Source organism: Oryctolagus cuniculus, chromosome 17, assembly GCF_964237555.1.
Source record: "Oryctolagus cuniculus chromosome 17, mOryCun1.1, whole genome shotgun sequence".
NCBI lineage: Eukaryota > Metazoa > Chordata > Mammalia > Lagomorpha > Leporidae > Oryctolagus > Oryctolagus cuniculus.
This window is the reverse complement of record NC_091448.1, coordinates 182,076-206,441: the sequence shown is the minus strand read 5'-3', so window position 1 is coordinate 206,441 and position 24,366 is coordinate 182,076. Positions and strand designations below refer to the sequence as shown.

Below are 24,366 nucleotides of genomic sequence, written 5' to 3'. Positions count from 1 at the left end.
TTTTTTGACAGGCAGAGTGGACAGTGAGAGAGAGAGACAGAGAGAAAGGTCTTCCTTTGCCGTTGGTTCACCCTCCAATGGCCGCCGCGCTGCGGCTGGCGCACCGCACTGATCCAATGGCAGGAGCCAGGAGCCAGGTGCTTTTCCTGGTCTCCCATGGGGTGCAGGGCCCAAGCACCTGGGCCATCCTCCACTGCACTCCCTGGCCACAGCAGAGGGCTGGCCTGGAAGAGGGGCAACCGGGACAGAATCCGGCGCCCCGACCGGGACTAGAACCCGGTGTGCCGGCGCCGCTAGGCGGAGGATTAGCCTAGTGAGCCGCGGCGCTGGCCGGCAGACGGTGTCTTGTCCCTGCCACCTGATGGGTGCATGCACAAGCGGTACATAAGCTGCAGCTTATGTACAAAGTGGTGCCCACCCTCTCCCAGCTGGTGGCCGGGTGCCATTGTGTGGGGGTGGAGAGAGTGAAACACACCCCCTTTCTTCCCCCGCTTGTGTTGGCGGGCACCTTGTTGCCCTCAGGGCTCCAGGCCAGACTCAAAGGCAGTGTAGTCGGCTAGGCTCTCCCTCTGGTTCTACCACCAGTGGCACAGGCTGCTGCAGTCTGACCTCACCTTGCTCTCAGAAGCTGGCACTTGCTCTGGCTCTGGCTGCTGGGGCCCGTACTTGTCGCTGTGAGTCTGCACTACCATGCAGATCCATGGCATCCTTCCTCCTTCCACTGCACTCCAAGTTCCTGCAGTTCTACTCTCCCCTAAGAATGCACTATCCATTTTTTTTTTATTTTTTTATTTTCCCCTAGCCTGCAGCAGTATGCCCTTACCCTAGTCCACCATCTTGGAATCTTGTCATTTGCTAAATTTATGTGTTAGGAATATTTTCTCCCAGCCTGGGGTACACCTATTTGGTTTCCTTATAGCATCTTTTTGTGAGTGAAAGTTTAAAGTTTGGATGAAGTCCACTTTATCATGTTTTAAATGGTCACTGACTCACAGCCTCAGACTCTGGCCACGAGCCTCTGCCTCCTGGTGTCTTCCGCAGCCCTCAGAGTTTCAGCTATTTTCATAGCTTTTCCGGCAGCGGGGGCAGGGGCTGTGATCCACTTCCCAACCATGTGGCCGCTTCTGTCCCACAGCTCACAGCACACACCCTGCTCCACTGACTGGCTTTGGACTTAGCTAAAAATCACCTGACTCCATCAGTGAGTCTGTTTCTAGATCCTTTATTCTGTGTTGATTTCTTTATCTTTATGCTGCTGTTACATTTTCCTGAGCGTGATGTTTACTAGTTTTATCGCAAACCACCCACCCTTGATTTTTGCTAATTCTCTAATTTTTCATTTTCTATTTCATCATCTGCTCTCACTTCCTTCCTATCTACTTTGCTACTGATTTAGTAAATTTTAAGGTGCAAGTGGAGTTCCTGATTTTATCAGCTCTTAAAGTCACAAAGTCACACTGTCACACTGCAAACTGTGTTAGCTGCATCCCACAAAAGTTTTCATTGTCATTAAATTTCACTTCTAATTCCCTTTGTGTGTGTGTTTTTTTTTTTTTTTTTTTTTGCCTTGGCTACTTAATTCCCAAATGTTTTGTATTTAAGATGTTTTAATGATTTCTGGTTTAATTCTGTGTTGATTGCCACAGAACGTCTTAGCATAACTCATATTTGAATTCAGTGTCTGAAGTGATGGATTCAGAAAGTGCAGCCTTGGCGGATGACTGGGACCAGTGCCCTTGCAGAGACCTCCCAGCAAGGGAGGGCACAACGAGAGGCACTGTCTGGCCAGGGAAGCCCTTGCCAGGCACGGAATCTTCCATCACCTTGACTTTGGATGTCCAGAACTGTGAGGAACAAACGTCTGTCACTTGTAAGCTTCTGTGGTTATAGAATTCTGTGACAGCAGAATGTCCTAACACAGTGGTCATAAAACATACTTTGCATGACTTCAGCCACTTAAAAGTTATCAAGACTTGTCTGATGGTCCAGAATACGATATTTTGTGGGCATGGAACCAAGTATATTCCACAGGGCAGTGTTCTCTGGATGTCAATCAGGCCAAGCTGGCTAACAGTGCTGTTCATGTCTGCTTTATCACGACAGATGTTCCCTACTCCTCTGCCAGTCTCCTAGAGGATGAAAATCTCCAACTGTCAGTGTTTACTTCTGTTCAGCTTCCTAGTGGCACACGTGTAGGACTGCTACCTTCTTGCTAAATGACCTTTTCCCCGAGTGTGTTAAGTCCCTTCCACACCAAGCCAGGTTCATGACAGCAAACTGCTGCCACGAATGGTTCTCTAAAACACTCAGTGCTAACCAAAGGCATGAGAAACACCACACAAAGCTGGAGAGTGCGGAAGCCGAGTCTTCATTCTGAACAAAGGCCCACCATGGTCAGCGGGGTGGCTGGCAGCTGGGACCCCCACCCATAACGTCCCCCACAGCAGTCTGTGGCCCAGATCAAAGCCAGGATCTCGCCTGAGTCTCAGCCCATTGAAGACATCGCCATCAAATTTACTCCTGGAGCACAGGTGTGGGGACGTCCAGCTCCCCACAGCCAGGAGGCCTCGTGTCCATGGGTCCAGAACAAGCAGAATGCATGGCAGCCTAGCAAGGGCACAGGCGATGAGAACCCACACATGTCCTGTCACACACACAATGCGACTCCAGAACTACAGACGCCCTCCTCTTCCTCGCAGGTCTCCCTGCCTCCACCAGGCCCAGGGTGGCCAGCCTTGTGCCATGCTGGTGCCACAGAGACCGGGGCCAGGCCCCTTGCTGCCGTGACACCCTATGTGCAGGACGTGTCCCTAGCAGGAGTTGTGTCTGTGGCAGCTCCTCCCCTCCATGGAGGATGGCATCCCCACAGGCTGCCACAGGCCTCCCCGGAGTCACGTCAGGCTGAAGCAAGTGACAGCAAGAAGTCACTGAGTGCCTGAATCCCTTAAAAAGACAGCATTGAGCCCTTCTTGGGTCCCAGCCACTGCATGCACCCCACACCCCCTCCCTGCTGTCACCTATCTCCCAGGAAATCTCAGGTCCCTGCATCTGCTCCTTGACCCCAGTCCGGCCATGCTGTGGCCGCCAGCTACTCACTCAAGGATGGAATGAGTGACTGCCTGTGGGTGGTAGCGGTACAGAAGGAGGCTCTGGTCCACACGGACGACCCCACCGCCCTTCCTGAGGTGCTGGTAGAAGAAGAGCAGGTCCTCGGGCTCCCCCTGCAGGAGCAAGAAGAGCAGCCTGTCACAGTCCTCACCATGTCAGGGTCAGAACCCCCGGAGAGGTGCTTGTTGCCAGAAGCCAGTTCAGAGGCTGAGTGCACGGAGGCAGTGGGGGTTAGCAACTCGGTCTCTCAAAAGGTGGGAAAACGGATCCTAATTGGGGCTTGAGAGACGCAGAGCAGAGGGTGGTAGGGATGACAACTCTGGCCTGCTTCTGTCCCAGATCCCACTTTGTTGAGCAGAAAAGATTTGGGGGTAAGCAGTGGGGTGGGTCAGGGTCACGGGTTCGCTGGGCCCAGGTCTGGCCTCTCTCCCATGGCTGACCACTGGTGCACAGCCCTGACTCCAAGCGGATTCACTAAACACCCACTCTGGGTTATCGGAAACCCTGCTTTGGAGCATCACCTGCAGGCTTGTCTCCTGGACTTTTCCATCTTGGGAGAACAGCACCCCTCTGAGCTGCGCCCCCGGGGCAGAGCGTGGCAGGAACCATGGTGACTCCACATCTTGTTGTCTTGACACCAGACACTGCCAGCTTCAAGCTCTATTTTCCTTTGCTGCAGCCATGGCCCCACCAAGGACTGATCCCCGATCTCTGGTGCCTGGCCCTTGGGTCCCGAGTCCCCAGTTCCTGGCCCCCTGGCCATGGCCCCGAGCCCCGGCACAAACAACGGCAGACTTCCCTCTACTCTGGAGCCTCTGCTGCAGGCAGAGCACTGACGGGGCCCAGGAGGCCGGGTGCACTTTGACTCCTGAGACTGCCCTTGCTGCAACTGAAGGGCTCACATGGGCCTTGACCTGTGCTCTCCGTGGACATCCTGTGAGCCATTTCCCACAGTGGGTTTTGCAGCAAAACACGAACAGCAGCATCTTAGCCTCACCTGCATGGGTGTGGAGGTTCCTGGCGCCCACAGGTGAATACAGGGCCCCATGGGCACAGAGGCCACCCCTCCCTGGGAAGGCACAGCTCTTACCAAGGCCAAGGTCCCCAGGGCAGGTGGTGACCACCATGTGTACACACAGGCTCCCGCCATTTGCATTAATTTGGGGGAGTCAGGAACACGGGGACTGTGTCACAGGCCTGACACCCTAACATCAGGAAGAGAAAGTTCCTGTGAAAAACAGATCTTCAGGCCCTGGCCCTGCTGCCTGTGAGGCAGGCAGGGGGCACTGCAGCAGGGAGGGCGTGGTGGGGCCTGGTACAGGAGGCCCCTGACATTGTCAACTCCAAGAAGGTGCTGCTGGTGCAGACAGCTGGTTTATGTATCAGGGCAGATGACTGTGCCTGGCCCCCTGGTTTGGGAACATGGGAAGGGTGCTGCTCACTGGATGGCAAAGGCACCAGGGGCTGACCTGAAAGGAGTCCCAAGTGTGGTTTGCTCACCGGATGGCAAAGGCACCAGGGGCTGACCTGCTCTTGTCCTGCTCTGGGAGAGTTCCCAGCAGCAGCGCAGGATGACCCTGAGTGACGGTCCTGGCCAGGGCCCAGCCAGGAGGGGGCAACAGGAAGCTGGTTTCTCCCTCCAGAATGAAGCAGGATGGATGGAGGGTGGGTACAGAGGAGCCAGCAGAAACTGGCAGAGGCTTGTTGGGACCAGAGAGGGGGATGGCAGGGACCATGCTGCTGGTCCATGGGGTTCCTGTGCAGTTGGCAGATGCTGACCGCATTGTCCGGATGAGAAACTAAGGCTCAGAGCAGGAGGGGTGGATGTGGCCTTGGTCACAGGGACAGGACGTGGAGACTGGACCCTCTGCTGGCCTCTGCACATCTAGGCTCCCTCCCACCCACCACCTAGGCGCCTACTCTGCCACTGCCCTCCAGTACCCCGGGCATCCCACACGCAGCTCCAAAGCCCGAATGAGGCCACCTGGAACAAAGCCAGCGAGACATCCCCATCCCAGCCTCACAGAGATCCCAGGTTCAGTGAAACACTGGAGCACTGTGGGCACCGTGGTGGGGCTGGAGGTCCCTCAGCAAGGCCCAGGACAGCAGACAGCCTGACACGCAGGGAACCCACCCCCGGGCTAACAGAGGCCCCTTCCTCTGGCACTTACCTGCCCGCCCTCCTCAAATGGGCCCACGTGGGAGAACCATGCGCGGGAGCAGAACCAGGTGGGCATGATCACCGTGGGGCCGTGAGAGGTGAAGACCTAGGGCAGTGAGCACCAACAGGGTGAGCGGGGAGCGGCGCCGACACAGCCCACACAATTCACGTCTGCCAGAGCCTGTCCCTTCTCTGCAGAGCAGGTTCAAGACACCGCACAGCTGACCCCAGACCAAAATGTCCTCAAGGCCGACGGGTACAGGGAGGCCTTCTCCAGGCCACGTTCCCATGCCAAGTGGGTGTCCTGCTTTCAACAGACAGCAAAACTTCTTGTGAGGATCAAAAATAAAGTCGGGCTCTTATTCATAAGAAGGAAACCTGGAAACAGCTTGAAAGGTTTGGAAATCTACTGGAGAGCCGCAATGAGATAGGTTCCTAGAAAGCCAAAAACCACCAAAGCTGCCACAGAAGAAACAGAAAACGTGAACTGAAGACACTGTAGCAGTCAAGGTCTCCCCACTCAGACAGAGCTGGACCCCAGGGCTCCGGGGGCCACGTGCCTGGGGGACGCATGATGGCCTACAGCCCTCACTCAAACCCTGACAAAACCCTGAGAAAATGACATACCACCATCTCTCACGAGCAAACTCCAGCAGACTGAGTCTGTCACCAGGGACCATGACTGAGTAGGCTTCAGATCAAGATGGAAAACTGGGGCCACACATGAAAACCAGCCGATGAATAACACCCCAGTCATGGAGTATAGGACAAACACTGCATGGTCAGCTCCACAGGTGCAGGAGCATGGGACAGACCCTGGCTCCCTCTCGGGTAAACTACTTAACCAGAACTAGAAGGGGACTTCTTTAACCTGACAAAGGACATTGACAAAAACGACAGCCGATGTCATCGTTGAAATGGTGCAGTGCAGGAAGCCTGCCCGAGAGGTCAGGGAGATGACAGGGGCGGAGTCTTCCCCACTTCTGTCCACACTGCACTGCAAGCTCTAGCCAGAGCAATCAGCCACACAGAGAAGCAGCCGCAGCATGGAAAGGGTGGTGGGCAGCAGTCCCTCTACTGGCAGACGACAGGATCTTGTAAGCAGGAAACGCTGACACAGGTGTACACAATCTGTGCTGACACAGTCAGCCAAGTTGTAGGATTCAAAATCTCTAAGAAAACAAATCAATGATATTTCTGGACAACAGCAATGAAGAGTCCAAAAATGTAATCAGGAGAGCACTTCCATTTAGGAACAAATTTAGCAAAGGGAGTGCAAGATTTACACACTGAAAATTAGAGAGTATCTTTGAAGAAACGTAAAGACCTGAGCAACTGGAAAGGCAACCTACAGAAACGGACTGAGAGACCCAAAGCTGACAGCACACCAACACTGCCCAGCGGATATACACAGGCAGCACATCTCTATTAGAACCCCACAGCTGGGGCCAGCACTGTGGCATACCGGGTAAAGCCACTGCCTGCAGTGACAGCATCCCATATGGGCACTGGTTCAAATCCAGGCTGCTCCACTTCTTTTCCAGCTCTCTGCTATGGCCTGGGAAAGCAGTAGAAGATGGTCCAAGTCCTTGGGCTCCTGCACCCAGGTGGGAGACCTGGAAGAAGCTCCTGGCTCCTGGCTTTGGATTGGCGCAGCTCCGGCCACTGTGGCCAATTGGGAAGTGAAACAGTGGATGGAAGACCCCTCTCTCCCCTCTCTTTCCGTGCAACTCTGACTTTCAAGTAAATAAATCTTTTATTTATTTATTTATTTATTTATTTGAAAGACAGAATTACAGAGAGAGGTAGAGACAGAGAGAGAGGTCTTCCATCCACTGGTTCACTCCCCAGATGGACACACAGCAGGAGCTGTGCCGATCTGAAGCCAGGAGCTTCTTCTGGGTTTCCCACACAGGTATAGGGGCCCAAGGACTTGGGCCATGTACTACTGCTTTCCCAGGCCATAGCAGAGAGCTACATCAGAAGTGAAGCAGCTGAGTTTCGAACCGGTGCCCATATGGGATGATGGCACTTCAGACCAGGGCGTTAATCCACTGCGCCACAGTGCCGGCCCCAGTAAATAAATCTTAAAAACAAACAAACAAACAAACAACAAACAACAACAACAACACAGCTGCCCTATGCGTAAAATGATAACCAGATCCTAAAATTCATAGGGAAATGCAAAGGACCCAAAATGGCCAAAACAAGGTTGTAAAAGGATACAGCTGGAGGATTCTCACTTCTCGCTTGACCTGTCATAATCAAGACTGGTTATGGACACAAGAGTGGACACAGGGGGCCGGCGCTGTGGTGTAGTGGGGAAAGCCACTGCCTATAATGCTGGCATCCTATATGGGCACCGGTTTGAGTCCTGGCTGTCTCACTTCCAATCCAGCTCCTACTAATGGTGTGGGAAAAGCAGTGGAAGTGCTTGGGCCCCTGCCACCTGCGTGGGAGACCCAGAAGTTCCTGGCTCCTGGTTTCAGCCTGGCCCAGTCAGGATTGTTGTAGCCATCTGGGGAGCGAACCAGTGAATGAGAGGTCTCTCTCTATATCTAACTCTTTCAAATAAATAAGTAAACCTTGAAAAAATAACAGACACAGACATGAATGGAACATAATTGAGAGTCTCAAACCAAACCCACACAGTGAGGAGCAACTGATTCTCACAGGCTCCAGTGGGGGAAGGGCAGCCAGCAGGGCACGGTGCTGTCCAACGTGCAAAGGTACAAAGTTAGGGCCCTGCCTCACACAATATACAAAAATAAGTGTAAATGGATCAAATAACCTAAATATCAGGGCTCAAGCTGTAAGATTCTTAGAAGAAAACGTGGTTGTAAACCTTTAAACTTGGATTGGGCAATAGCTCCTTCAATAGCTGCAGTGCCAAAAGCATAGCAACCAAATTAAAAATAAATTAAAATAAATAAACTAGACTTAATCAAAAAAGTCTTGGAGCTGATGCTGTGCTACACAGGGTTAAGCCATCACCTGTGACACCAGCACCTCGTAAGTGCTGGTTCAAGTCCCAGCTGCTCCATGTCTTATCCAGCTCCCGGCTAACACACCTGGGAAAGCAGCAGCAGATGGCCCAAGTGCCTCCCACCCACGTGGGGACCTGGATGGAGCTCTAGGCTCCTGGCTTCAGCCTGGCCCAGACCTGGCCATTGCAGTCATCTGGGGTCGTTGTGGGGTGATTCAACAATGGATGCCCTCTCTCTCTCTCTCTCTATCCTCTCTCTGTAACTCTGCCTTTCAAATAAATAAATAAATCTTAAAAAAAAAAAACTAAAATATTTTGTGCTTCAAAGGATACTACTAAGAAAGTAAAAAGACAGCCATGAAAAGGGAGGAAATATCTGCAAACCATCTATGAGGGTCTACCATCAAGAACAGGTCCAGAACTCTCCAACTCAGGAACACAGAGAAAATCCAGTTTTTAACAAGAGGCAAAGGACTGGAGCAGACCTTCTTCTAGCAGAAGGCAACTGTTTACAAGAATGTGCATTCCTGATCCCACAGAAATGCATGGGTAGAGGGACATGCACAGACTCACACCTGACAGTGACGGTCACACACACACACACACACACACAGCTATATGTAAATACACATGGATTCAGACACACACAGAGCTACAGACATACGCAGTTACACGTATATGAATACACACACATAGTTCTATACAGATACATACATACATGGATACACACAGACACACTTGGATACACACATATACAAACACAGACAGGCAGACACAGACACACTGCTATATGCAAACACATGGATACAGATATGCATGGATACACATACATACACAGCTACATAAATACACAGATACAGGGGTGTAGATACACACATATACAAAGACACATATAATTCTACATAGACAAACATGGATATAGACATACACTCATGGATACACAGACACACACTTGGATACACAGACACAAACATGGCTACACACACAGATACACACACACACACACCCTACCTGCTCACTGCACAGCGATGCACCTGTGATATAATCAGAAGCCTCCCCCTGACAAAGTCTGGCCCCCACCATGGCCTCTGAGTGAAGGCAGATGCCCTGCCCTGCTGAGTGCTCCCCTGAGAACCTGCTCCTGGTTTTGTGTTGAGCTTAACCAATGGGGTTTCCACCAGCGGAACTGGTGTGGCCCTAACAGATAACCTCTGATACACCTGTGGGTCAGCAGCTCTGAAACCTGCTCACATGTCATTCCAGGTTCTCACATGGTCACCCATTCCATATGGGCTCAACGGAGTTCCTGAAGTGTATAGCAGCTTGACCAGGCACAAGAGTCCGCCTATGGCCACCCACTAGGGGCATCAGGATCCCGGGGCCAGAGAGGAGTCAGTGGGCCTACCTGGCCAGCGGCCAGCCTCATGATTCCTGGTGTCCACGGAACATGCAAAATGCCTCAGGGAAAGTCTGCCTTCCCTTAACAGTGGTGGTTTTTTTTTTTTTTTTTTTTTTTTTAACAGGCAGAGTGGACAGTGAGAGAGAGAGACAGAGAGAAAGGTCTTCCTTTTGCCGTTGGTTCACCCTCCAATGGCCGGTGTGGCTGGCGCGCTGCGGCCGGCGCACCGCGCTGATCCGATGGCAGGAGCCAGGAGCCAGGTGCTTTTCCTGGTCTCCCATGGGGTGCAGGGCCCAAGCACTTGGGCCATCCTCCACTGCACTCCCTGGCCACAGCAGAGAGCTGGCCTGGAAGAGGGGCAACCGGGACAGAATCCGGCGCCCCGACCGGGACTAGAACCCGGTGTGCCGGTGCCGCTAGGCGGAGGATTAGCCTAGTGAGCCGCGACGCCGGCCAACAGTGGTGGTTTTGAAGACATGCTGCACCCCAGGGTGGCTATGGGTGCCCTGGCACCTCGCACAAACCCTGCTCCCTCAGCTGTCCTCACAGGCCCAGGCCAGGCTCCTAGCCTCCTCAGATGGGTTGCCCATCCCAGAGGTCCCCATGATGGCCAGCACCAGGAGAAGAAACCTGAGAGCAGAAGGAATAGGGAAGATGATACCTCTAGGTTCCCTGCCCTATCACAAGTCCTGCACTGGCCACAGGGCAGGAGGCAGCACTGTGGGAGCTTTGCCCATACCCAGGAGCTCAAAGTACCCCTTCCCACCAGCCCTGGGTACGGGCAGAGCTTCCACCTGATGAGATTAGAACACCTAGCCACATGCACACAGATACACACATGTACACAGATATACATACCAATACATAAGCACACAAATGACCACAGATGCACACACAATACATTAACACATACATACACACAGATATGCACATAAATAAACACACATACCAGGACATGAATGCACACACGTGCACACATATAAAAACAGAGACATACCAACACAAAAACATACACAGATACACCAACCTAGACAAAAACTTGCATCTATCAAAGGCCACAATCACCAAAGAGGAGAGGGCTAACATCCAGAACACATAAAGACTCCTACAACTTAGCAACAAGAAACAACTCAGGATTTAAAATGGGCAAGACTCATTAAAAGATTAATTTATTTTTATTTGAAAGGCAGAGAGAGACAGACAGACAGAAATATTGTCCATCTACTGGTTTGCTCCCCAAATGGCTGCAATGGCCAGGGCTGAGCCAGGCCTGAGCCAAGAGCCAAGAGCTTCTTCCAGGTCTCCCACATGGATGGCAGGGGCCCAAGTACTTGGGCCACCTTCCACTGCTTTCCTAGGTACATTAACAGGGAGCTGGTTTGGAGATAAAGCAGCCAGGACACAAACTGGCACCCATTTGAGGATGCTGGCTTTGCAGGCAGCAGCTTAACCTGCTGTGTCACAACGTTAGCACCTGGGCAAAAGACCTGACATAGATTTCTGAAGAAAACTTAAACCATGGCCAGTAAGTCCATGAAGAGATGCTCAGCACCACCAGTCACTAGGTGTTAACTTGTTAACTTGTTAAGGTGCAGGAGTTCTTTCTGTATTCTAAATGTTAACCCTTACAGCAGCCATCCAAGCCTGTGGAGAGATGAGATGCGGCTGCAGAAATCCACACAATCCCGCAATTCCACTCCCAGGTGTGGAGGCCAGAGGCTGAGCGACAGGGCTGCATACCACGTTCAGAGCAGCAGCACTCACAACAGCTGGAGATGGAACCACCCATGCACGCACAGGCAGCAGGGGAGGCAGTTCCTGACCAGGTGGCCAGCCGGAGGGCAGGAAGCGTCTGTCCAGTTCTTTGAGGCTGGGACCTTACCTGGGATGTGGGTGGCCCCAGGCGCTCAAGTATTTTCATTTATCTCAAATTCTGCTCCCTCCAAAAGCTGTTTCAGCCAGGGCTCACCTGTGTGTCACCTCCCCCAAGAGCCTGTTCTCTGCCTGCACCTGCCCTGCATCCGCACAGGTCAAGAGAAAAAAAAAGAAAAGAAAATTTGAACTGAGTAAGAAATTTCTGAAGACATGTTAAAACTGTAAAAATTATTTAAAATAATTATTTAAAATTCTGTAGCTTGAAATCTGCAAAGAAAGGAAGGTGTCAGATCCAGGATCTGAGTAACCACCTTCAGAAAAAAGAATAGCAAGTATACCCAGAGCAGAAGATGGGCCTTCAGAGGCCAGGGCGGTGGTCACCGGGACAGGAGACACAGAAACAGTCAAGCAAATCTGCAAAACCAAAAGTGGGTCTTTGAAAAAAAAATCAGTAAGACTCACAAATCTCTACACTGCATGGCAAAATAACAAGATAAAATACATAAATTATCAATATGTGAAATAAAAGAAGCAGACCACTATCAAAACTGCAGACATTAACAGGATAGTAAGAGAACATCATGAACAAGTCTGTGACAAAAAGATCCCCAAGTAGAAGGGATAAAGTCAGAGTTGAAAGCGTTACCGCTCTGCACCTCTGAAGAGTTCCGATTCCTACTAACACTGACTATGCTGCATCCTGGCTGGCATCCAGGAAGGAAGAGCACCATTCACACAGAAGCGCCCCCATAACACAGAAGGGGAACGTTCACCCAAGACCCAAACCAGTCAGCGTATCATATGTAAACCTTTGATCAATGTCCACCTTGAAAACAGGGGAAAGATCCTTGACAGAGCTTTAGCAAGTAGAGTCAAGCAATTTATCAATTACATGAAACACAAAATTTGCTGACCAGGTGGTGTTCATTCCATGCTTTCAAGTTGATGTATATTTGAACAACCAATCCTTATAATACACCACATTATCCTAATAAAGGAGAAAAATTATGTGACTTTTTAAAAGGCAGGATGTGTGTGTGTGTGTGTGTGTGTGTGAGTGAGAGAGTGAGAGAGTGAGAGAGAGAGACCGTCCATCTGTTCTATCACCCCCCCCCCCCATAGCCAAAACAGCCAGGTATGAGCCAGGCTGAAGCCAGGAGCCAGGAACGGACCTGGCAACTGTCTCACTGTGCACACCAGGAGAAGAGCATTCTGGGAACTGTGCCTGTGCACACCAGGAGGAGAGCATTCTGGGAACTGTGCCTGTGCACACCAGGAGGAGAGCATTCTGGGAACTGTGCCTGTGCACACCAGGAGAAGAGCATTCTGGGAACTGTGCCTGTGCACACCAGGAGGAGAGCATTCTGGGAACTGTGCCTGTGCACACCAGGAGGAGAGCATTCTGGGGACTGTCTCACTGCACAACCGGAGGAGAGCATTCTGGGAACTGTCTCACTGTGCACAACCGGAGGAGAGCATTCTGGAACTGTCTCCCTGTGCACACTGGAAGAGAACACCCTGGTACTAGCTCAGTGAGCACTCCAATAGGTGAGTTCAACACCTGCTGGGATCCATCAGCAGAGGATAGAGTTTTTACCTGGTTGTGGGGTTTGAACAGGTGCATGGTTTACTAAGCTGGGCAGAGGTGGCCCTAAGCAGTAATAGGGTATCTACAGTGTTCTCCGAGTCCTTTGTTTTCTTAAGAGTCATACTTTATTCCCTTACATCCTATTATTACACTTTTGGGCGGAAATGGGACTAACCTCTACCCCAGGCTTTGCTTTTTTCAGGCCCTCTTATGTAGGGCAGCTTGGGGCATGTAGATGCCTGGGTCATCTAATCTCTCCTCCACATGACACGTGGAGAGCCTACCAAGGCCCCTTAGAGCTGTCCTATTTCCAGGCTCGTTAAAACCCTGGCTTGTCTGCTGATCCGCCTCTCAACCTGGCCAGGTGTGCCCAGGATGACAGATGCCTGGACCCTCCAGTGAGGAGAGGCAGGCCTGGCCTCAGAAGCCTTGGTACCCTGAGACCCCAGAATGGCTTCATGCGGAGGGGCTGGCCAGACCCTGCTGTCCTGACAGAGCAGACCGGAGGGATAGTACCTCCAGATGTGGGGTCACTCGCATGCCAGCAGCCTGTTCTGAGCCACTGAACCTTGGGCAGTAACTGTACACACAGTGCTCAGTGCTGAGTGGTGTCTTCGCCACCGCTGCAAGGGGAGAGCAGTGGGAATGCTGGACTCCCCACCCAGAGGTGGACGTGCCACAGGCAAGCTGCCTGCAGGCAGCCCTGGCTCCACACTCAAGGACAGACCAGGTGCAGGCAGGGGCACACTTCCCCATCCCCAGTGAGGATGCAAGGCCAGGTTACTCTACAAACCCCAAATCCTGGGTAGGGGGCTCCAAGGGAAGACCCCTGGGACTTTCTATCAGTAGCCTGCAGTTGGGCCTTATCCAGTGATTTCTTGCTCTCCCAGTTCTGACCAGGATTCCTGCAGGCCAGTTCTGCCTGACACAAGACCACAAGGCCTTTCAGTCTGCATCCTACCCTTGAGCTAGATGTGCCTAGAGAGCTGCAGGGGGGCCCAAAGTGACAATGCCACCTGACCCAGAGCAGGCTCCCTCCCTATGGGGCTGGCACTGACAGTGATGGCACAGCCACTCTGCTCTGGAGGTGGAGTGGGAAGGCCCCTGGGCAGCACTGGAGACTGTGTCCTGCAGTGGACGTTCTCATCAGCACACTGGAACTTCAGATCAAACCTTGCTAAAACCTCAACGTCCCGAAACTGACTAACGCAGCAAACATAGCAACTGTCAGCAGGTCTTCAGAACAGGCACAGAGGAGTCTAGAGCGTGGCAGCTTTTACAAGTCTTGGGGAGGGGGAAGGGAGCAGAGGAAAAGAGAGAGGAAAGGAGAGGGAGACATCTTCCACCTTCTGGTTTACTCCCCAGATGGCTGTAACAGCCAGGGCTGGGCCAGGCTAAAGTCAGGAACTCCCTCTGGGTGTCCCTCACAGGTGACAGGGGCCCAAGTGGTTGGGCCATCATATGCTGCCTTCCCAGGCTTTTTAGCAGTAAGCTGGATCACAAGCAGAACAGCCAGGACCCGGAGCAGCTTTCCAATATGGAATGTAGGTGTCTCAGGTGGTGACTTAACTCACTGCGCACAACGCCCACCCCTGCTATTTCTGAAACTACCTGGGAAATGAAGAGGGTAGACTGAGGCAATAACATGACTTGTCCACAGAAAAGTGAGTGCAGGGTTTGAGATTCTGCTCCCAAATAAACTGAATTACACACATTTATAAAACTTCAGGCAGGCCTGAAAGTCCTAATTGGAAAGAAAGGAAAGAGAAGGTTCAAAGTGGCCTCCCAGATGTGCTGCGCAGCGCGTGCACTGGAGACTGGAGGGGGAGAAAGCCAGGGGAGAAAAGGGTGCAGCAGGACGCTGCTGGGCAGTGTCTGTGGAACACTGCAGACAGGAGACTGACTCAGATGCAAAGTCACTTGGACTGAAAGGCACCCCGCCAAGTGAAAGAGAAACCAAAGGGTTTAGAGAAAGGCCTGCGAAACGGCACCGGCACCGTTTCCTGAGAGCCCTTTGTTCTCCCACATGTGCTGATGTGCAGATGAAGACGCCACTCCAAAAGCACTTCTCAGGTAAGCCCCCAACACGTCCTTGCACAGCTCAGCACCCTGGTGGCCTCACATTCTCATGATGTCATCCTACAGCGCGTGGGAAGCTTTCCTGTGATCTGCTGGAATGAAAGGTGACAGGGCTGCAATTACGACTCTGTGCTGCTGCAGTCCCGCCTGAGTAGACGGGGGATGCACAGGCCCACGTGATGCAGACTTGAGGCCATCAACAGAGGGCAAGAATGATCCACGTGGAGATCAGCATTGTGGCACAGCAGGTAAAGCTGCCACCTGTGACAGGGGCAGCCCATACAGGGACTGGTTCAAGTCCCAGCTGCTCCACTTCTGATCCAGCTCCCTGCTAACATGCCTGGGAAAGTGGCAGAGGATGGTCCAAGTACTTGGGCCCCAGCCACCCATATGGGACACCTGGATGAAGCTCCTGGCTCCTTACTGTAGCTATCTGGGAAGCGAACCAGTGGATGCATGATCTCTCTTTCAAATAAATAAATCTTTAAAAAAAAAAAAAAAAGACAAACAATGTGTCCAGGCAGAGACTCGAGGCCATCTGCAGAGGGCAGGAAGATTCCTGTCCACAGGAACAGGGCTTGCACATATGTCCACACACAACCTCCAGCTCCAATCACCCCGTGTGCCATATTTCCTGGTTCACAAAAATGAAGCTGTGGAGACAATTTTCAAGCTCATGACTTTTCATGGTAGATGAGGTTCTGGCAGCTTGGCTGGTTTTTGGCAGCAGAGAGCTAGGGCTGAGATGGGGTCTGGCCAACCTCCAGAGGACAAACACCCCTGGGTCAGGTTGCTGCCCCTGGATGGCAGGCTCTGAGCAGAGAGGATGTGTGGGGACCCCAGTACAAATATACAGCTGCTGTATAACCGTTTTATTTTGCTCCTAATTCAGAGGCTGGGGACGTGGGGTCGGCTGCACGGGAGAGCACTAGGCTGTGCTGCCTGAAGCCTCAGGCGGGGCTGGATGCCCTCAGTGCTCCTCCCACCATGAACATGGCTGGTGCTGACCTCTCTGCGACACGGACTCAGGGAGGAAGGATGCGACTTGCAGGACCCCAGCTGCGTGAGCACAGCCTCCTGATTACCCTAGCACCACCCCTCTGCAAATGCCAGGGTTACGCCTCCACCCCTGGGAGAGAAGGGCAGCTGAGGTACCTCCAAGGTGGGGACAAGAGCATAACCCAAGGCCACCATGCCTATTTCGTGACCATCAGTTTCATACAGATTTCTTCCCTCAATAGAACTCATGCACCAGAGAGAGCCCTTGTCTGACCCATGCTCTCAAAGAGCCAGACCTGGCATCTCAGGATGGGTTCCAGGCAGGGAGGAGCAGGGCACAAGATCTGAGGCAGGAGAGAAGTGGGCACAGGAGGAAGTGCTGTAACAGTAAGAGGAGGAAGACAGACAGGTCAGATTCTACACATTCCAGAGGAGCTGCTGCAGGAGGGGACACCTCAGTACCCTGTGGGGCAGGAGCATGGCCACATGCAGCTGGTTCTGTCACTGGTCTTACACCTTATGGTCCTGGGGACTGTGTCCTTGTCCATCAAGCAGCACTGCCCTCAGCAGCTGTTGGGGGTTAAACGTCTGCATCTGCCCTGAGGCAGAGGGGCAGAGGCGTGCACCACAGTGATGATGGCACTGATGTCCCTGCCTTTGCAGTAGGTGGCTCTGGCTCCATGGGACCTCTGCTCTCATAGTCCCCACCTATACAAGGTGGGTCAGGGGGCCTCAAGGGGGCCCTCAGGGTAAAAGTGGTCTCCAGTTGTAACCGTACCCTGTGGGTCAACAGAACAGGAAGTGCCACGCCTGGCGTGTGCACAGCCTCACTCCACAGGGTAGTTGTGGTCCTGCACCAGCCAAGGAGATGTTGGTGGCTATGCAGCAAATTCAAGCTGGGACCTCCCAGCAGCCTTGGCAATGCTCGAGCTGGACCTCAGACAGAGCCCCTGCACACCCGCCTGGGAATGAGGAAGCAGACATCGAATGCTGAGTGCCTGTCCTGCTCGCCCCTCCTAACCCAGCACTCCCTGCTGAGAGCTTCTCTGTTTGAGATTCTCTTCCTGGCATCTGCATTACCATTTTCTCTGCACTGAACTTTGATCCCCGCACTTGGGGAGGGAAGTGAGAAGCAGAAAGGGGAAGCAGGGAGGTTTTTCCTGAATCTGTGACCCAAGAGCTCCAATCAACTGCTTCCGATCAAATCCCATCATTACACATCTACACTAACACTCAAAGACACGGAGCACCTCACCACACGGGAACATGAGCATGACCTCCCCAGATGTGCTCACCCTCACACCCAAGAACAAAGCAGGAGATGCCACTGTGCTACCTTCAAGCTTCTGATGGAGTCTGAGGAAGGCTGCAGGCTGCATGGGGCCACTGCCTGGGGAGTGTGGGACTCAGGTGCAGGTAGAACAGAGCTGCACTCCAGGCTGCCCACTTCCTGCCTCTCGACAGTTTTCCACAAAGTGGGCTCTCCTTTGATAAACAACTCGCCCAGGTTTGAGGAGACGTCAGTGTTTCCATGACTGCTCCACAGAAATGACCCAGACTCCCTCTCTGTGGCCGGCTGCAGGTCAGCTGACTCTGAGCAGACCAGAGCAGGGCCAGCCTCAGTGCAAGGGAGCCGGGGCCATGAGGTCCCACTCTCACAGCAGGGGTTCCTGACCTCCTGTCCCTGTGCCATCAGGACCCAGAGAGCTCCATGCAACTGTCAGGCAGGTGAGCCAAAGGACATCCCCTCCCTGAAGACACAGCCTCCAGTGTGCCACACAGGCATCTGGTTCAAACAAGTATAAAATATTAAAATTCCCCAACAACGAGTTACTGGAAAACAGAAATGTTTGGGCTGAAGGAAGAGATGTCCATTTTAGTTGGTGTGGGCAATGGCGATGCTGTCCCCAGAATGCAGCTATAGCCGCCTTCAGCGGACTGGGCTCAAAAGTGAAAGCCAGCTGGGCCCCCCTGGGGGAGGAGCCAGGTCTCCAGTGCCCTGGCCCTAGAGGACAAAGCGGGATTGGCAGTCTGTGGTTGGTCAACCCTGAGCTGGGCCCTGTACTCAGAGACACACAGCATTGCCACCGGCCTGCCAAGAAGAAGCCACATTTCCTCTGTGGACACTTAACGGCCTCTGCTGGACCTCAGAGAAAGCCTGACCAGCATGGGCGCCAAAACTCCCAGGCCTCAGCATGGCATGCTCAGGAGACGTCAGGGCCAGGTGCATCGGCCCGCCCCCTGTGGACCAGGCTGGTCAGAGGTGGCCATAAACATACCTGTGTCAGTCCATCACCTGGTCCTCCAGTGAGGACAAGGAGAGTCCCGACCTGCTCAGAACCTGCAGTGAGAAGTGGAGGCAGCATTCATACCAGGCTGTGAGCCTCCAAGCTGTGGCCTGGCAGCCCCAGAAGCACAGGCCTTGCAGACCTCACACTCAAGCATACACATGTGCACACCCATACTCATACATGCATGCTCACAAGGCACACTCACACTTGCACACACGTGCTGTGCTCATACACTCACATGTGTGCATGCCCACAGCACACGCCTCATACATGTGCAAGTTCACAAACATCTTTATACATTCATACTTCCACATACGTACACAGGCACACACATGTGCACACAACTAAAAGCATACACACATACTCATATGCTCACACTTGTGCACATGCACATTCAGACTTGCTCATGCACATATGTGCTTGCACTGCACACACTCACATGCTTCCACTCTCACACTCGGGAGAAATGAAGTGAGGGCACAATCTCTGCCTGTACAATTACCAGAGTCAGGTCTACCAGCCTTGCTGGCTCTGGCCTCCCTCTTTATCTCTAGGACCTCCTGAACTGAGAATTCCAGGCCCTGAGCACCAGGTCAAGGCCAACCTCATGCTGCTATGCAGGGTAATCCTAGAAAGCTGGATGTAAACATAGACAGAATACACATAATTGCATGATAAATACTCTTCATAATTGTACTTTCCCAAAGACTTTATATCATGTTGGTGATTTTTCCTAAAGAAAAAAGTCCAGGACTCCCATGCCTTACATAAAGGGCTCTTTAAAACCCACACATGCTGGGCTGAAGGAGGGCACATGCAAGACAAGTGGTTCTTCCTTCCTGGGCATCCATGCCCATTGTGTGCTGAAGCCTGCAGCAGTCTGGGCCAGGACTGCTGACTAGGGATGGGGAGGTGGGCTCAGGGCAGAGGGGCAGGGTGTCAAAGTGAGGACGAATCCACCAAACTGACCCTCACATACAGCACACACCCAGAATGATCTTGAGAACTAGGACAGAGGGGGAAGGGCTCACATTTCCTGATTTCAAAACTTATCTCAAGGCTACAATAAATTAAGGCGGAGTGGCCCTAGCATAAGACAGAGTCCCAGACCCACAGAACAGAAGAGAGGGCCTGGAAACAAAGCCTTGTAGATGTGGTCAAATGACTTTCAGCAAGGGCGCCAAGGCCAATTCAAGGGGAGAAGACAGTACTTTCAACAACGATGCTGGGAAAGCTCGTTCAGAGACCTGCACCTAAGAGCTGAAACTATAAAAGTCTGACAAGAAAACACACGTATGGATCTTCACGACCTCAAATCAGGCAACAACTTCTTAGATACGGCACCAAAAGCACCAGCAATCAAAGGAAAAATACATACATTGGAATCCATCAAAATTAAAAACAGGAAGTTAGAAGTTGCCCTGTGTGTGTGAGAGGGGCCTGAGGAGCAGAGAAGTTTCTCTGGAGAGGAACGCAAAGCCTCAGCAGCAGCCTAGTAGTCCACACTGCAAAGTCCTGCCCAGACCCTGACAGCGTGCAGGTGGGCTCAGCCCTCCCCCCAGGGGAAGCTCCCTAGGAGAACCCTCTCTCCTCAGCACCACATGGGTTACCTGGCCTGGTAACACAGAGCAGGAAAACAAAATCACATCCTTCCTCCAAGGCAGGCACCCTAGGGGAAGCTCCCAGTCTGCTAGCACTGAGTAGAAAACCTGGGGGAGAATTTTTCCTGATTTATAATCAGCAAACCCTTTGTCCTGGGGGAGGGGGAGGGGGAGGAGGAGGAGGAGGGGAAGGAGAAACTGAACTGGACCCTTTCCCTCATAAGCCCCAGTCTGAATACAGACTGTGCACCCAGCACTCAGCTCTCTGCTGAGCCGCCCGCCAGGCCTGCCAGGCGTATTCTCTCCATTTAACCATGGGACCTTGCTCTCCCCAGTCTGAGTGACTGGGCTCACTCACTCTCACTCTCTCGCGCACTCTCTCTGATTCTGTCCCATCCTTTCTGACAATGCCCTACCCTAATAAACCTTGTCTCAGGCCTGAATTCCTTATTGTGCGAAGACAAGAACTGCCATCCACCTCTGCTAACAAGAGGAGAGGAAATGGATGCAAATGCCAGAGCTGATGAGGCTCTAGGAACCACATCCACAGCTCCCCGGGCAACAGCCTACAGCCCACTTAAGACAGGCAGGAGACCCCAACCGATGCTTCCCCAGGAAGAGAGGCAAGCGGCCCAGGAAATGAGCACAGTATCTGGGAAACACACCCCAGCCTCAGGCAGGCACCACCCTACCCCAGGAGGGTAGCTAGCAAGTGAGAAACGGACCAGGAAGTGGAGGACCTGCAGCCTGTGTGATGGTGTCAGACACAGATTACCACAGCACCCAACAACTGCAGTCCTTGTGTACGCTACAGTCTGCTCTTCAACACTGAAACCAAACACCCACAACGAGCAGCTCAGGGAGGAAGGGGGTTTACTCTGGCTCCTGGCTTGGGAGGTCGCAGGGACAGGCTGGAGGGTGGCAGTGGCACAGCAAGTGCGGAGGTCACATGCAGGGCAGAAAGCAGAGAGCGCCGCCAGGTCCATCGCAGCCTCTGCAACAGTCCTCTCACAGAACTGCCTTCCCAGGGCAGCCCCAGTGGTCCAGGGACCGCCCCCGGGCCCACGCCCAGACACGATCACTGGGTAAGATTCCACTCTTCCAGATCATTGACTTGGTTTTGGTAAAACATCCATGTGCGCTCAGGAGCCAAGAGATCAGAAAACAGAAACTCAGACAATGAATGACAATGTTCACAAGCCCAGAGGTGGACACAGCCCAGTGTCATAGAAATACTAATGGAGAGACCCCCCACACCCAAAAGGACTTTAAGAATTTGTGGGAAAGTGGAAAATATGTATAGCTTGACACAAAAAATTGTAAAGCCATGCACAGTTTTTCATTTTTATGAACTTTCTGAAGATCCTCCATGTGCATGGATTTCAAAATTACTGTGTCTCCAAATGAACTCATCTTTTAATTCTGTTTTTCATGAAGCTTTTTAAGTCTCCTCATGTACAGTACACTAGCATGGACTAGCATCTGCCACAGAGAGAAATGCAGAGCTGGGATGTGCTATGATATAGCTGAACCCTGAAAACATCAAGCCAAATAAGCCAGGCACACAAGGACAAATCCAGACATGGGAAGGGGAACAGAGGGTACCAGGGTCTAGGGAGTGTCTGGGGTATGGGGCTTTGCCTGGGGTGAGGAGAGCATTCTGGAGATGGGCAGTGGTGACGGCTGCACATGGGGGACTGTAGGGTGCTGCACAATTATCAGATGCCGCCAGGCACATTTCATTCTGTTAGGTAGGAAGTTAGATATGAGCTTATGTGTGTGTGACATAAAAGCCTGAAGAGAAGACGTCTATGTCCAGCATATGCATCTGCATCTCAAAGTCATCCTGACAGTGTTTCAGGGGCAGCCCAGTGGTCGCATCCTGCCCTGCCCCCTTCTACCCGATAACCTGCCAGGTGGGGGCCCCGCCCCTTCTGCCTGACAAATCTCCCACAATCTCCCAGATGCAGCCCAGTATCTGCATTTCAAACACCCTGCTCCGGATCCCCATTCTCTAGGGGGTCCTGCTCACCCTTCCTCTGAACCCAGGACGGCACCAGCTAGGCTTCCTCCTGTCTGATACCTTCAGGGGAAAACTCAGTTAGGAGCTTCTTAATATTTACAGCCATAAAACCCTTTGTTTCAGGAGGAGATGTGTGAAGACAAAGACCCACCTCCTTAAAAACCCCCGGCCTCCCCGCCTCTGCTGGACTGTGCGCTCAGCCCTCTGCCTCTCTGCTGAGTTGCCCGCCTGACCTGGTCAGGTGTAATCTCTTCTCTCAACATGTAACCTTGCTCCCTCCCACCCCAGTCCGAGCGACTGGGGCACTCTCTCAAGCTCTGTCTGGAGAGGTGCCCATCCATCCTTACGGATGTTCCTTCCCTAATAAACCTTGCTATTTTACCTCCCACTACTCTCTGTCTCACGCCTGAATTCTTTCTTGCGCGAAGACAAGAACCCTACCATTCTCCGGTAACAAATCCACCCCTTTGGTTGCACGGGACTTCTCTAGATGCTCACCTTGGAGGGCTGTGGCCCTCAGGGAACACCCAGGAAGCTCTTGGAGGCTGTGGGGGACACTGGGCAGGACTGGGCTGGGTACCTCCCAGCTCAGGGACAACCAGATGCTATGTCCTTCCCATCTCTAACCACAGGAGGGTCAGGCCTAGGGCTGGGAGCAATGCATGTGTCCTTGGAGGAAGCAGAGGTCAGTCAGCCAGCACCTGTGTCAGGGCTTGGGCGAGGCACCTCAGGTACTGCCTGGAGCAAGTTCCTCTCTCCACAGCCCACTGGGGATCTGTGAAGATAATGAGAGCAAAATAATAAACATAGGCAAAAGACAAAGAAAGCACCGATTTGTGGCCACATCTTTTGGCTCTGTCAGAACACGCCCAGTGTGAAACGGGGAAACTAGGCAGGGAGTCAGAAAGACAGAGGTGAGCTGGAATGTTTGCCAGTCCTGCACTGTCACTTCATTCCTTACCTTCCCAGGATGCACCTATGGGAGGAGACGCCATGGTGGCCACATGGAAGTTAAATTCCACAGGGAGGTGCCATAAAAGACCCCACCCCATTTGTTTATTCAATGAAGGCACCACTCCCCACCTCTTAAGAGACTGGTAACAGGGAGGAGCTCTCTTTTGCCTGTGGCCATGCTAAGGGACCTTCTCAGGCCTCCACTTGGGCAGTCTCCAGAGGCAACTCTGGCCCACTCATGAAGGCTGTATGTTCTCTCTCTACTAAATAAATCCTGCTCCCTTGTGCAGTACATGGATGCCTCTGGTTTGAGAGCTACAGAGAGAGATCCTTCATCCTCTGGCTCACTCCCTAAATGGCTGCAATGGCCCAGACTGAGCCAGGTCAAAGCCACAAACCGGGAGCTGCATCCAGGTCTCATCTCTGTGGCCCAAGAAGGATACCATGGCCACCTCACCTCCCTCGCTGGCCTTCCTGGTCACTGCTTGTCCAAGGCCCTGAAGAGTTCACGCTGCTGCTCAGATGACTCTGGCTTCCCACTGGATCTGACTGCAGGGCGAAAGCCCGAGGCCTCAACTCTCCAAAGGGAACAATATCTGATCCAGGGGACCGTCTGATCCCTCCCCTCTTGTAAAAGCTCTCTTCCTGATGATGAGGCCAGGATGGGCATGAATGACCCAGAGCATGGCCTCAGGAGGTCCCTGCCCTCAGCCCCCTTCCTTCCTCACTCAGCCCTTAATCACCAGAACACAACTGCATGGCTGCCTGGCTCCAGGGAGAGAGGCAGGCCCATGAGACAGCACTCATCTGTTCACTGCTCCACAGACTGGGCTGACCACACACTGAGGACTCAGTCAAATCCCGTGGAGGAGAAACACGCTTGCTGATAAACACTGCTCTTCTCCCGATGAGGGGGCAAGTGAGGGGTGGGATGAGGTGCTGTGATCTTAAAATTTCAAAGAGTAGTTTTCTTGGGAAAGAATCCCACTTACTACTGCCATGCAGACAACAGGCAAGTTTCAGATTATTCTAAGCTCTTACTCTTTTTCAAAAAATGTATTTGAGGGGCCAATTTGTGTCCTGGCTGATCCACTTCTGATCTAGCTCCCTGCTAATGGTCTGGGAAGGCAGCAGAAGATGGCCCAAGTGTTTGGGCCCCTGACACCCACATGGGAGACCTGGATGCAGCTCCAAGTTTGTGGCTTTGACCTGGCTCAGTCTGGGCCATTGCAGCCATTTAGGGAGTGAGCCAGAGGATGAAGGATCTCTCTCTGTAGCTCTTTCAAATACATAAAAAAATCT

The 24,366-nt window shown here is 52.6% G+C and overlaps 1 protein-coding gene across 23 annotated transcripts in view; it reads right to left on the bottom strand.

Annotated features, from left to right (window-relative positions):
• B3GNTL1 (UDP-GlcNAc:betaGal beta-1,3-N-acetylglucosaminyltransferase like 1) overlaps positions 1-24,366 on the bottom strand; it is a 99,510-nt gene that overhangs the window by 18,319 nt on the left and 56,825 nt on the right. For 19 of the 23 annotated variants that reach the window (XR_011383297.1, XR_011383294.1, XR_011383295.1 and 16 more), the window contains 2 exons: positions 5,280-5,375; positions 3,097-3,221 (listed from right to left, as the gene is read on the bottom strand). Coding sequence is in view for 19 of the 23 variants with exons in the window: in XM_070060062.1 (XP_069916163.1) it covers positions 3,097-3,221; positions 5,280-5,375 (221 nt within the window). In the remaining 4 variants the exon portion in view is untranslated. Of the gene's footprint in view, positions 1-1,539; positions 2,608-3,096; positions 3,222-5,279; positions 5,376-11,536; positions 11,670-11,867; positions 11,944-24,366 lie in introns of those variants that run through there. The other 4 variants (XM_070060071.1, XM_070060070.1, XM_070060072.1 and 1 more) reach the window with 2 other exon arrangements.